At 43.1% G+C, this 13848-nt stretch overlaps 2 protein-coding genes across 3 annotated transcripts; one reads left to right on the forward strand and one right to left on the reverse strand.

Annotated features, from left to right (window-relative positions):
* Positions 1-287: 287 nt before the first annotated feature.
* tmem258 (transmembrane protein 258) lies at positions 288-4916 on the forward strand. Its single transcript, XM_061246791.1, has 4 exons — positions 288-445; positions 1628-1737; positions 2740-2868; positions 3588-4916. The coding sequence occupies exons 1-3, from the start codon at positions 443-445 to the stop codon at positions 2864-2866; spliced, it is 240 nt and encodes a 79-aa protein (XP_061102775.1). The 5' UTR covers positions 288-442; the 3' UTR covers positions 2867-2868; positions 3588-4916.
* Positions 3925-13101, reverse strand: LOC133131424 (transmembrane protein 138-like). 2 transcript variants are annotated; one of them, XM_061246789.1, is made up of 5 exons: positions 13008-13101; positions 10375-11292; positions 7157-7229; positions 6554-6629; positions 3925-5368 (listed from the first exon to the last, which is right to left on the reverse strand). In XM_061246789.1, the coding sequence occupies exons 2-5, from the start codon at positions 10500-10502 to the stop codon at positions 5214-5216; spliced, it is 432 nt and encodes a 143-aa protein (XP_061102773.1). In that variant the 5' UTR covers positions 10503-11292; positions 13008-13101; the 3' UTR covers positions 3925-5213. The 2 variants fall into 2 exon arrangements, with proteins under 2 accessions (XP_061102773.1, XP_061102772.1); XM_061246788.1 differs by having other exon boundaries at positions 7058-7229.
* Positions 13102-13848: the final 747 nt, after the last annotated feature.

Genomic DNA, 13848 nt, shown 5'->3' on the forward strand with positions numbered 1-13848 from the left:
ATCATACAGTTCAATGTTCTCAGGTCTTTGGTTTCCCTTCCAGTTATATTACCGTTCAGTGTTCAGAGCACACTTTCCACGCCGCTAATAAAAATATACTAACATATGTTCGCCACAAATTCGTATACGTGTTCCTGCAATAACATAGCTAGCTAGCTAACTGTCACTTCAGATGTCATTCACTGCTGGAAGCATGTCACATACGATATAGTACAAGTACGTCTCAGATTTTGTTATGTTCTTGCATTCTAAGTAGTTGCCTTGTTGGTGCACTCGTCATGCTCGTAAGAACACCAGTGTGCAATTTCAGACACAGCCTGAGTTTCAGAACTCCTAAGGCTGGTTGAATTAAAACTACTACGCCCATCATGCAAAGCGAACGGTTGGCCTTCACGTCAGACTTTTGAACATACGTGGCTTCTCCTGAAACTCGCAGTGCACAATGGTGAGTATCTAGCGTTGTTTGGACTGACATTAACAGTTTTAAATGTATAAAACTCGTAGTTTCCTTTTTTATATATATCTATGGACATTGCGTCCAACCCGGCACGTTGAGAGAGTCATTCGACAGCTAATTTAGCTAACTAGACTACGCTGATCAGCTGTCATTAGGCTAACAACTAAAACTAGCTAGCCACTAACATTGAGTGCAAAAATGCCGGGATTGGCCAGTATATGACAGTATATAACTAGGAGACAATGTATACATTTAGTAGCTAGATTAAAATGAATCTATACGTCTTTACGATTTTACATCAATTTTGCAAACAGCGTGCAAGCAACAAGATAGCTAGTTAGCGAGCTAGCATGCGTTCGTTCAATGTCGAGATCTTTACTGGAAGTCCAGTTAGCTAGTAAACTTCGTTTACAATCAAGCTAGCGAACGCCTTTAATTGGCTTTCATTTAATCGGTGGTTATGCATTAGCCAACGTGCGGTCTAACTAGCTAAAAGCTGTTGGTAGCTATCTAACTAGTTAACATTTTTATCACTAACCAAAAAGGCACATATGGAGGCCACGTATTGTGCGATCCTTCGCTCCCAGTTTAAAATCATACGGTGGTGGCGTTTTCAAAAATATAGCTAGCTACATTTTGACAAAGCAATCACATTAAGTGTATCTACTGTAGAAGGAAATGGCGTTTAGCTAATATTGACATAGATTTATTTGCACTAACCTACTAATTGTCATTGGATGTTAGCTACATAGTTAGCCTTATATACATGACCATTGCGTGTTTCACGTAGCTAGTTAAGCCATCTATAAAACGTAATATCCAGCTAAGTAGGTTGTAAAATGTTTACTAATATAACGTTAGTGTTCACAAGTTTCTTATCTTCCTGTTTGGCCTGATCTTCTCTGATGCTCAGTAACCCTTCAGAATTTCTCATCAATTACAGTTTGATCACATACTGTACGTTTATAGCATCCCCATATATTTTTATTTTCACGTGTTGCCCGAAAAGTCGACTGACATGACAGAACTTGATTGGCAACACATGATCTTAAATGTTCAGACGTTAAACATTTCTCTGAAGTAATCTTGTCATATTTGTACAGCCTATATTTGCCCCTAAAATGATGGTATGTGTACACCTTGTTGAGCCTTGCATGTGCTTGTTTGCAGGATTTGGAGGCTATGACCAGATACACAAGTCCGGTGAATCCGGCCGTGTTTCCACACTTGACCGTAGTCCTGCTGGCCATCGGAATGTTTTTCACGGCGTGGTTCTTCGTGTATCCTCCTTCTGACATGATGTTCTGGCGCAGGGTAACCTATTGATCAGTGATAACGCTGCGTGAGTTTCCGGCCGCTGTAACTGGAGAGACCGAATGACAAAGAAAAGTGTAGCTACCGCACAATGTGTGACTCGAGACAGGTACAGACACGACGGAATCATACAGGTTGTAGGACACGGAGAACAGTTGGGTTGGGAAGTGTGATGTAGGATGTCTGAAAATCTACAACTGTGGAACACTGATTAGAACCCCTTTAAAGTACAGAATAAGAGGGCATGGGAGATCGGGGTACATGCATAGAAAACTATTTTTATAACGCACTAATTTCTCCAAACATCTTGAGGGTTTTCCTGTACATTTTGGCCCATTTCTTGTGTAAAATTGCCGGTCAGTAAAGTTCCCGGACCCTCTGACCGTTCTACTGCTCATGTCACCTCCTGCTTTTCCACTGAATCACAGGAAGTCCACCGGAGCTTTGGTTTGCTCTGAGTGCCTGTCCTTAGGACCCATCTTCCATGTACAGATAAACAAGCAGATCGTCTTGTCAGAAGTAATGTAAAGCAATATAAATCCTCACATGCAATCAGTAGTAACAATCTCTTACTTTGGTTCATCAACTGAAGCAACTGAGATATAATCTCTAAATTTTTCTTTCTTAACTTGGAATAAGCTTTGGACTGCCCTCATTTCATTTTTAAAATTTTTATTAGACATGCATTTTTGATAATGAATGCAGTAACAAGTTAGTTTATAATGACATTTTATGGACAGGGATTCAATCAACATTAGTATTTAACTTCGATTCTCGATTAAATTGAATCTCAATGTTTCTTTAATTTCAATCCAAAGTTTGACAAGTTGTTTATAGTGATCACTGGAAGTGCATTTCTGATGAAAAGCGGGCTTTCAGGTGAGTCAGTGTTGAATGAATCCAGGCCACAGTGTAGAAATGAGAGGTTTGATTTGTGGTTATTGGGCCCTTGACTCACTCACTCCTAGTTACGAGGTGACCTCTACAAAGTACACACGGGACGTGTACAAGGAGCTGCTCATCTCCCTGGTGGCCTCCCTGTTCATGGGCTTCGGTGTGCTGTTCCTGCTCCTCTGGGTGGGCATATACGTCTGACGGTGAGAAACCCACTAAGACCATTCAACATCGATGCCAATGCTGATAATGATGCTTCATTTCAGCTGTATGCCACGTGTCACTGGAATGGATTGTGGGGTCTTTTTACAGTGTTCTGATTTCACAGTTCTGCATGTTGCACTAAAATGCACGCACTATTCTGTTTTCATGTACAAATGAATACAGAAGTAATTAATATTGAAGTTATTAGTTATATAAAAATACACTTGTCGGTGGCAGTGTGACAATGACAAGACTTGTGGTCTGTGATGCGGTTAAATAAGTGGCATAGTTCTCTGGACTGATTGAGGGCTTTTGAGCATCAGCACTGGTTTTTAATGGGCAATTGCTTTTTTAAATACAGTGATGTCATGTGTTTTGCAGATGCTAATGCATTCTAGATATTTGTGTTTCTGTATGGCCACCAATCGGAAATTGTTTGAGGCCTTTTCACCAGTGCACAGTTGGAGATTAGACTTCTTTTGATAGCTTTAATTCTGCGGTTCATAAGGGGTAAGGACTTCAGCACAATGTGGTGTTTTAATAAAGCTTAAAGTGTTTGGCTTATTGATCAAGGACTGAATGGGCGTTTTTTCCCCACAGTGACCTGAATTGTAATTTTGACTCAATACTACTGTAGCATTTGCAGATTGGTAAAACCTCAAAACTGCCGTGCGCTTTGTTGATACTCAGATTCCTCCTGTCGGGTTTTGCCTTGCAGGTAAAGGACACAAGGTCAAAGACAAAGGTGAACATTCCAGTGGGTCAGAAGTCTCGAACCACATCACCATGGCACCACAGACCATCACCATGGAAACTGGGATTGTAATTGGACTTTGCACTGACAAGTGGGTGGAGATGGGTGGGAGGTGGTTCTGGGCATTCGTGGGACTCGGTATGGGGTAGGGCGGGGCAGGGTTTTGAATGGATTCCATTCAGAATTAAAGAGATTTGTTTAAAAAAAAAAAGAAAAAAAAGCCCTTGGAATTTATTGTGATACGCATGAATTCTGTACTTCAGTGATTTGAATGAATTTATTTGTATTATTCACTGCGAAAAAACTGTTTTGCATGAAACACTAAGGTTAATAATACGTTTAATTGAAGTTTACGGTAGAGCACACTGCAATAGGCCCAAAACATACCCTATGCAAGTCCGTGAACGTCAACGACAACAGCAAACCGATGCATTACAAACGTATGGTCCGGTTGTACATACTCAACCTGCATACTTATGCCCCAGTGGAGGTACTACACCCCAGTCCTCAAGGGGGCGATCCAGGACAATTGTGAAAGTCTCAGCGGAAGAAAGCACAAATGGAAGAAGACGGCTTCATCGAATTGTTGCCTCCTATAGCGCCCCCTTTCTGTGACGTTCGACACGGCAGCTTGTGCTCACGTTGCCTTAAGAATGTCAGGTGACTCATTTTAGAACGCAACGACGCATGAAATCGACTTCACGCAGCTCGAGGCGACTGCATTTGCCTACGTAGGGTATGTTTCGGGCCTTACGTGTGTTTGTGTGTGTGTGCAGTACCGCAAAATGAATTCAGTAGTGCACTGTAACTACAATGGAACTGAACATGACTAGCTTGTGCATTCAGCAGATAAGGTTGCATCTTGATCATTGAAGTGAAGCCTGAAATTTGATACCCAAGCTGCTGTTTTTATAAACAAATACAGCCACATCCGATTTAATTCAAATTACTTATAAAAACAATGAATAAATCTAATGTCCTCATCCTCTCCTCTGTAAACGAATAAGGAATGCTGCATTCTGGTGCACATTTCCTGCAAATATCACAAACATTCTGCATTCTCATTTTTGCATAAGCATGCTCCAAGGCCATTAACACTGATATTTTAAACACTTTCAATCTCAATTGCAAATGCATTTACACTTAGCCCAGATTCCATCTGGAGTGAATCTACATCACTGAGGATAAACCATAAATCCCACTGCAGACGACACCTTGATCCACTTATGTTTGTTACTGTCTCTGAGCTTTTTTTTACATTGTGCCCTCCAGAGTAAAGTCACTTTACTTTGAGTGTACGACTGCACACACACACCATCATTTTTGTAAACAATGAAAGGATGTAGAAACCACTCATTTCCTGTTTCACAGCGCCCCGTCCTGCGTGTGAGCCCTGACTTTGCGGAACGTCTCAGTAAATCGCACGTCAAAGCAACTCTTCAAACCGGATCAGAACCTTTTCCCCCCAGCTGGCTTTGTCCCACCCTCTGGAGCGTCGTCTTCACTCTCAGTCTGGCTCCCGGGGTCAGTCCACTCGAGTGCCCAGTGATCACGCAGCCCGGTCCACAGTTTCCTTCAACCTGGTGCCGTTCACGGCGACAGCTCTCCTCTGTGTCCACGGCTCCGTCCATCTTGGCTCTTGCGGTCCCTGAACTCGTCCCGCAGCCACAGGGAGTCCTCGTAGAGCCGGGGGTCGGCCAGGTGCTCTGCCGCCCGCTTGTAGAGGTAGTAATACAACACCGCCACTGCCCAGAGAGGAACGATACAGCGTTTACATACTATACAACAACAGCGGTCACAGGCCCTGTTCCTGGAGATCTACTGTCCTACTACAGGTTTTCAATCCAACCTCGGTAAAGCACACCTCATTCAACAGCTAAAGATCCTTTCCAGCTGCTAATTAGTAAAATCGTGTGTGCCAAATTTGGGTTGCGATGAAAACCAACAGGACGGTAGATCTCCAGGAACAGGGTTGGTGACTACTACTATAAAATATACCACTGATGTGCAAATCTGGTGCTCAGGGCCAGCGGGTCTGGTGGTTCACGTCCTCCCTCTAATCACGGACTCACTTAAATCTGACACACCGGGTAAGTGTAGTCAGTGACGCTGGACTACAGACGGACCATCAGGCCGAAGAGACAGCCAGCAGTACGACTGGCCTTGAGGCCCAGATTGTAGCATTACCCATCAGCTTGATGTTAACTGCATATATCATTATTCATAGAGAAATCCACTAACATTACAATCGCCTTTTATTATATAGAGTAATGTCCTCAGTTCTGACTGAGATTAAATTGATTCTCTCCTTAAAAGCACCCCAGGTACCCTCAGTGGCAGCATTGATCAGATCATCAGCCTTAAGCAGAACAACTGTTCGTCTCTGCTGCCTGAGTTCAAATCGTGCCGGGCGATACAGACCCAGTCTAAAACAGAGGAGGAACAGCGTCATGGCAACACTCTCCCATTGTGCTTTCAGATGTACCTTCCCTGACACTGGCGCTGGCTCACAGCCATTCAAAATTTCACCTCTGACCCGTTCCAAGAACAATCAATAGCTCAACATCCCTCGACTCTCCACGCACCTTATTTGTAGGAGTCAAGTATAAATTTCAAAAAGTGATAGCATATTGCTTAAAATCATCCAGATGGAAGCAGTTTCCTCTCCCCATGGTCAAGCTGCGAACATTCAGGAAATAAAAACAAAACACAATTCTGCACTAACCAGACTGGCTCACCGTTTAACTCCTTATATTACTTTTGTAACTGTGGAAACAAACTGATTCCATTTAGGAGTGCCCAATTTCACCTGAATGGAAATTCCAACAAACAGCCCGGATTTTTATCAGAGTGAGTCATTTCATCAGACTGAGAGCCAACGCCTCTGTTCCAGCATTCTGCTACGAGTAACACCATACAGAGAAACTCACCCATTCTCTGGAAGAAAAACAGGGCTTGGAGACCGTCTGACCAGACAAAGTTGCTTTTGTCCACCCAACGCAGGTTCTATGCACCGAAAAAAAGAAAATAATGAAGTCCAATGTAATGGCACCCCACTGCATATCAACACGTCCCTTATCACACCACCTCCACACACACATTCAACCATACACTGAGACGCAAGGACATCTTCACTCTCCTTCCACCATCTCAAAGGCCCACACGCATCAGTGTTCTCTTCCTGAACGTTTTGCAAAGGCAGTGACGTAGGTTCCTTAACCCTGCCCCCAGAGTCAAATTCCCCATCCCCCACCTCCTTTTGTGGTTATCATTTACAATGTCATCCGATAATTACGCAACAATGTGCATACTTTGCACATCGTGTGCGTCGTTTTACTTGGATCAGTTTGGAGCACAAATGGAAAGCTCCAGGATGACACAGGAAAAGTATGCGCGTGGGCCTCGAACTTTAGCGCGGTCGCGCCCCGCTGTACCATGAGCCAGCAGTGGGAGGCGATGCTGAGGGCCAGGTAGAGCAGGCAGATGAACAGCAGGGCCCGGAAGCGCTCCAGCAGCAGGGAGGCCAGGCCCACCTGGAACACGTAGGTGTTGAACAGCATCAGCAGGACGATCATCAGGTTGAACAGGAGGCCGATGTCCTGGATGCTGAGACGAGACAACGAGACAACGTCCTTTATAATGGAGCAATCGCACTCTGTTATCACACCTTTCAAGGCTTCTGGGATCTACAGCCGTGAGAAAAACCATGTTCGCCTCCCTCTTGGGAAAGGTACCCATCTATGCATTCGGTCTGTTGTTGTCTCACAGATGACCTTGGGGGATGTTCTGGGGGTGGACAAAGTTAGTATATCTACAATAGGGCAGTATTCACTTATGGACTTTGTCCACATCAGAAGTTAATCTAACCTGCTTTCAAAAATGCTATTCTCCTCCAGTGAACATGAGTGAAAGAATGAGAAGAGAGGGAGAGGGGGGTTGGAATTTTTTTTTTCCAGGTTATTACAAATAGACTCAACTCTGATGACCGAATACAAATATCAGCTACATTTATGCAGGCTTAATTTTCAAAGCACCCATTAACACATGACTGTGTTTTTAATGCAGGAAAGAAAATACACCTTGTTCTGTAAACACAGATACTCAAATATCCTGGGCGATAACGCAGACACGAACCATAAGAAAATAATTACTCCCATTTCATTGAGCCAATCGTCCTTCGGTGTCTGATATTTGTGTTTATTGATAATAATATTTACACAGCTGTTGGTAGCATTATGAGCTTCAAAGAGAGTTGGCATATTATGGCAGAAGTATTCATTTGTGTCAGAATGCAAGATGTTCCAAAGGTGCACAATACAAGGGCTATCAGAACTACTGCATGCAATCTAGGGAATCATGTAGCAGTCTACATAGATGGCACTGTTCAAGCCCCATCACAGCTTCGACAAGGCATTTAGGGGAGACCACATTTGCGGCTAGCGAGTCAGAAACTTATATTTAAAACATTTTTTTTTCATACCGATAGCTATACTTAATTATTCATTTTATTGTGAGGCGGCACGGATGGTACAGTGGGTAGCACTGCCGCCTCACAGCAAGGAGGTCCTGGGTTTGAATCCCCGTCGGCCGGGACCTCTCTGTGCGGAGTTTGCATGTTCTCCCCGTGTTCGCGTGGGTTTCCTCCCACAGTCCAAAGACATGCAGGTTAGGCTGATTGGAGAGTCTAAATTACCCGTGTGTATGAGTGTGTGAGTGAATGGTGTGTGTGCCCTGTGATGGACTGGCGACCTGTCCAGGGTGTATTCCTGCCGTTTGCCCAATGTATGCTGGGATAAGCTCCAGCCCCCCTGCGAGCCTGTTCAGGATAAGCGGGTTAGGATAATGAATTAATGAATGAATGAATTTTATTGTGAGCTAGCATTATTTTTCTGAATATCAGAAAACTAATATTTGCCCATATCCACAAATCTAATAATTTATGGTTATTTTATTTAACCATTCTTTAAACAGGGATGCAAATTGAAAACAAATTATCATATGCACAACCTGGCCAAGAAGCCAAAACACAGACATAATAAAAAACAGACAATACAAGGTTAAAAAATACAGGTCTAATTGAGCAGGCAAACAAATTCCACACAGCAAGTACAGGAGTCTGTGATGTTAATGAAAGTAACATAAGTTAAAAAAATGTTTTTAATAAAATCGCTCTCAAATAATACTGAGAAAAAACCCTTTTTATTAATTTATTTCATGTTTATTTGAGTAGGGACAATGCCATGGTATACAACCGGTTTACACCAGGTTCATGTAGCTGATGTTCTGCATACAGAGATTATAGCTATTGCTGCTGACCGTATGCAGTTCATGAAAAGGTTGTCAAATTAGTTTTCTAAGCTTTATCTTTTTTATTGTGCATTTGACTAAAGTGAGGTCGGTCTCATTGTTTACGTCCTCTAATGTGACCTAAAGAAACAATACGGTGTGAGACGCATTTAAGAGAATGATTCGGGATTACAGATGGATTACACAGACATTTGGCAGGCTTGTTAATTGGCACACCTGTTCAGCAACACTGATAATCTGTGCCATTCCCAAAGTCATAGCTAACATGACAGTGGGGAAAAGGTTGGGCAGCTTGGTATAAATGTTTGGCGAATTTGGTATGGCTTGGGAGTTCAGCTCCATTCTCTAAAGGTAGAATAGGAGGGAGATTCAAGGTTTTATCATCTCCTCCGTGGTACACCATGCGAGGCATGGCAACGCTGGTATTCTCACCCCGGGAGAGTGACACCTGCCATCTGTGCCCTCTCGCTCCTGCCCCACATGTCAGAGGATTAACAGGGCACTTACAGGGCAGCGTAACATGTCCACCAGCTTAGCGGTCTGTTTACCCCACACGCGTAATTCAACATACTGCAGGCACCACAGGGACTCGCTGCCTTAAACCCATTAAAGCCTGCCGCGCCCTCAAGCTTTCTACCAAAATGATTTACCCACTTTGTGTATTTCTTATTGGAAAATAATGTTTTTTTTTCTATTATTGCTTATTTTCTTGTTTTATATTACATAGTGTTATCCATCCATCCATATCTTTCCATCCATTTTCCAAACTTGGTCAGGGGCCTGGGAGGGGGGATGGATTGGGGGGTAGATGGAGCCTATCATAGCATATAGCATATATTGGCTGAACGGCACAAACACACCATGGACATGTGTCCCCAATCCATCGCAGAGCTACATGGTACTCCATTACACAGTTGACTCTGAATTTTCTGTTGCCCGTAGAGGTGCTGTGGCACCCACAGGGTGCAGTGAAGCCCTTGTTCACCTCCCCTATATTACTGCCCGTATATTCAGTCCTACTGAATCACACGAAGTATGCACACAGGACTGATAAAAATACTTGTCTACAGTATTTCAAAGCTACTCGTATGTAAACATGGACATGGAGTCGGGAGCTATGTGGTTCATGTGTGGCTTTAACACACAGTCCACTGCATTGAAATGCAGAGCCCTAAACAACTGAACCCTTCTCAGCCCAGGGGAATGACACTATCGGCAACTGTGTGTCACCCTAAGGAGCTACCAGCTACAGTCAGCCCTGGCACGATCCAGATTCATCAATGTACCACAGCATGGTGCCTTAACCGAATGAGCCGCTCAGCAGCCCCCCCCAATCTAATTTTGAGGTTGCTCCCCCCATTATCACGTCTCCTTCTTTCTCCACAAGTGCCTATTTCTTTATCTTTTACCACGGCAAGCCTTCGCTCTTCTCCCCATGACTCACATGTAGAGCACAAGCTGGGCGACAGGCGTGGTCCTCAGCAGCTCACTGAAGGAGTTGACGAGGAGGTCGTAGGTCAGTAGCAGAAGCTGGACCAGCATCACCAGCGAGTAGTTGTCGGTCTGAAGCATCTCCCTGGAGAACCAGGACTCTGGCCACGGGGGACTGGTCAGCGAGGGGCTCGTCGAAACCGAACTTCCACGTGTTCCAGCACGGCTCTTCCCTCACCCCAGCCCGTGCCCGATGGGACCAAGACACTGGGATAACGGCGTCTTTGTGACAACGGGGGAAGGCATGTATGGATCAAGAGCTTAAAACAACAGTTCCAACACTTCGCCTGGTCCAAATGCATGCACAGACCCGGAATGTTCCTGTCTGGATTCCAAATAATCCAGCTAAGAGCTCAGAACCAGACCCAGTCCATCATGCCAATCTTTGGGACCGCCAAAACAAACAATGGCGGAACACACTGCAGTACTCCGGCGGGTCTCTGCGTTCAAGGGCGTTGGTGTTCTTCTGGTCGCGGTCCAGTATCAAAGAGCATCTCCTCCTCTGACTGTACTCTGAGTCCGTAGGTATTACAGTAGTGTGAAGGCATGTGGTCTGGCCTGACTTCACAGAAGGCTAAAAGAGGAATACACAGTCAGACCTGGTCTGTCTGGTAAGGTGGAGTTTTTGGTCACACCTGGACTGAGTCACAAGACACTGAGAGAATGAGAACCGGCTGACTTGTCCAAAAACAGAGCACAGTGCTGGTGTATGGCCAACCTTGACTTTAGGACAGCAGAGGTGTCCATGCATCACTTGTGCTTCTGATTGACTGAATGATTATTATTTAATATGACTCATCTGGCACATTGTTCTCAGTGGCGGTGATCTACTTTGCGGATATATTCGCTGTTCAAGACCTCCAGACACTGCCTGTTAGAGAGGGGAGACAGACTAAGGTTAAAACATTTTCAGTGGCACAACAGGTTCATATGGGTTCATAATTTAGCAACTAAATACCCTCAGTGACCACTTCATTAGGTATTTAATCATAAGAAAAACCCAAGAAAAACATGTTTACCCATCTCAGGTAATAATATCCCATTTTTTACAAGGTTTCTAAAAGCATGTTAAATAAATCCTTAATAAAATTTAAATTTTTGAGAAAATAAGTTATATCTGTTCAAAAGCAGTGACAGGGTAACAGGGTTGAATGTAACAGGGTTTAATTTTTAACATAGAATTAGCAAATATACAAATATATATATATATTTTTTTTTCAAGCCATAATTTTGGTAGCAGGTTTGTACTTTGAGAGTGGCCTTCTCAGTCAGATGAGTGAATGAGAATGAGGTTTATCTTCTTCCCATGACCTTCAGGAAGTTCAGATGTTGAACACATGGCTTGTGGAATATTCAAAATATTTCGTAGGGGTGAGGGGTTAACAGGGTTGAGTTATTATTGCTAGAGGCTTAGAGGAGCACATTCAGATGCTCAAAGCTGCCTCTAGTGTGCTGTACCCCAAAGTACAGGCAAGCAAGCTTTCAGCCAGATAGATAATGTCACTGAACCAATACTGTAATAAAAGTATACCAGAGTCTTTGGTAATCTAAGGATTAATTGATAAGCATATCATCCTGTGGCAAAAGTTTCTATACATCTGAAAAAATGCCATGGAACCACTTGCCTCGCATTTTGCAAGTACAGATACAATTTAACGTGCAGCTAACATTGCTTACTGAGCAATGGTAATAATTGATAGGGCCAGATGATTTCACTGCGATTAAATTTTTAGTATTCTCAGCTATGTGGCCCATTCGTACCACCCCTTTTCTCTGCTGAAGTTGGTGCTATTTTTAGGTCCACTTGGAAATGACAGGGATTAAGCCCAGTTTCACAGACTTGAGATAAGACCTCGCATGACCCATCCTAGAGAGGAAAGCGCTTAGTTCCTCGAAATACCAATTACAATTCAATTCAATTCACACCGATCGAATGACTGCGTAGATTGTCATGTCAGAAAACATTTGGGAATAGTGACTTTTTAATTCATTTATAGTGTGACATTAGTTACACGGATCGAGCTAACATTAGCTGACGCACCTCATGCTGGCATGACACCACGCACAATAATTTCATGATTTGCACAAAATCTGCAAAAAACAGTAATTTACTGTCCAAACTAGATATCCCTCATGTATACACTGAGTGTTGTTTCTACAGAATCATCTCGATAGGTGTATGTAGTTAGGTTAAGACATTAAATGAGAGATGTCATGCTCTGGGTCCGTTATGACTATGACAACAATGTTAACACAGAACGCAACAGCAGCTAATGCAACGAATTAACTAACGTAAAACGCCTGGCAAGGTCCATACTAGCAGCTTAAAAACGTTGCTCATGACGGTATAAAACGCAAATGTATCTCACAGAACCAAAAATGACTCAATTATTTGGTATTAACTTTCAACTAAGCAACGTCGATAGTTATGAAAAGTAGACAGCTAACTTAGTTAAATTAATCTCCTTGCGTTACAACTAGATAGCTGCTAGGAGCTGGCGAGCTAATAAAGTGTATGATTTATTCATTTATATTCCATCAATTGCGTTACAGATTATATACTGGTTATTAGCTACAACAACACACCTTGAATTCTCACGTTGCTCAGTGTGAATGTTTCGGGCAGCCTGCGACCAGTAAGCTGTTGTCTTCTCTTGCCTGTAATACAGTTCGATGTCTCGTCTACCGCTGTCAGCAGCGTGCGCATTTTCTCATTCCCCACGCGTCTCCCATAGAAACGAAGAGGAGACGCTTGCACCGTCAACTTCCTAATAGTAACGCATAAAATTTAGTAGGATTGGTAAATTGGAATGACCAATCGTATTGCTGGCTAGCGACAAAAAAATACAACTCTTAGCAATGTTAAAGGAAAAGTATGCCAAGTAAATATGCATTACTTCAAGAAACATTGTAAACAATTGTTTAAATACATAAATGTGTCCACACTTTTACTTGTATGTACGGTAACACCATCAAGTGGGAAAGAAACATTGCCATCTAGCGATAAGAAAAGCGTAATTAATTTAAAAAGCAACTATGCCTTCATGAGGGTAAATCCTTGAAGTCCCTAAAACCCCTCAATACATTTCACAGGTGTCAATTATAATGACAGTCTTACAATGGATGCTGAAGGATTGCAAGGTGTAGACTGTATAAAATTGGAAAACCCATGCTGCACCATAAACATCATTAAATGGAAACTACTGTGATACAGATCCGGTGAAACCATAAAGAGATAAAGCCATGGGTGCCGCGGTCCCTGTGTGGCATAACCGGCCAGCCAATGGGGGGCGGACATAACAACATTTCTCATCCCCTTTAACTATGGAACTGTAGCAACTGCAACCACCGCAAGACCATGAAATCGTCAACAAGTCAAAATACCAAAAGAGATGACCTATCACCTGCTCTGCCCTGAACAGCTGTT

This window comes from Conger conger, chromosome 6 (genome assembly GCF_963514075.1).
Source record: "Conger conger chromosome 6, fConCon1.1, whole genome shotgun sequence".
In the NCBI taxonomy this organism is placed as follows: Eukaryota; Metazoa; Chordata; class Actinopteri; order Anguilliformes; family Congridae; genus Conger; species Conger conger.

What these genes read in the sequence shown, in the direction of transcription:
- tmem258 (XM_061246791.1), top strand. An exon ending in TTCACGGCGTGGTTCTTCGT is followed by an intron (nt 1,738 to 2,739) that starts GTATCCTCCTTC and finishes ACTCACTCCTAG; the next exon opens with TTACGAGGTGACCTCTACAA.
- LOC133131424 (XM_061246788.1), bottom strand. Translation starts at nt 10,502, where the DNA reads ATGCTTCAGACCGACAACTACTCGCTGGTGATGCTGGTCCAGCTTCTG. An exon ending in GCCCAGCTTGTGCTCTACAT is followed by an intron (nt 7,230 to 10,374) that starts GTGAGTCATGGG and finishes GTCTCGTCTCAG; the next exon opens with CATCCAGGACATCGGCCTCC. An exon ending in CCTCCCACTGCTGGCTCATG is followed by an intron (nt 6,630 to 7,057) that starts GTACAGCGGGGC and finishes TTCGGTGCATAG; the next exon opens with AACCTGCGTTGGGTGGACAA.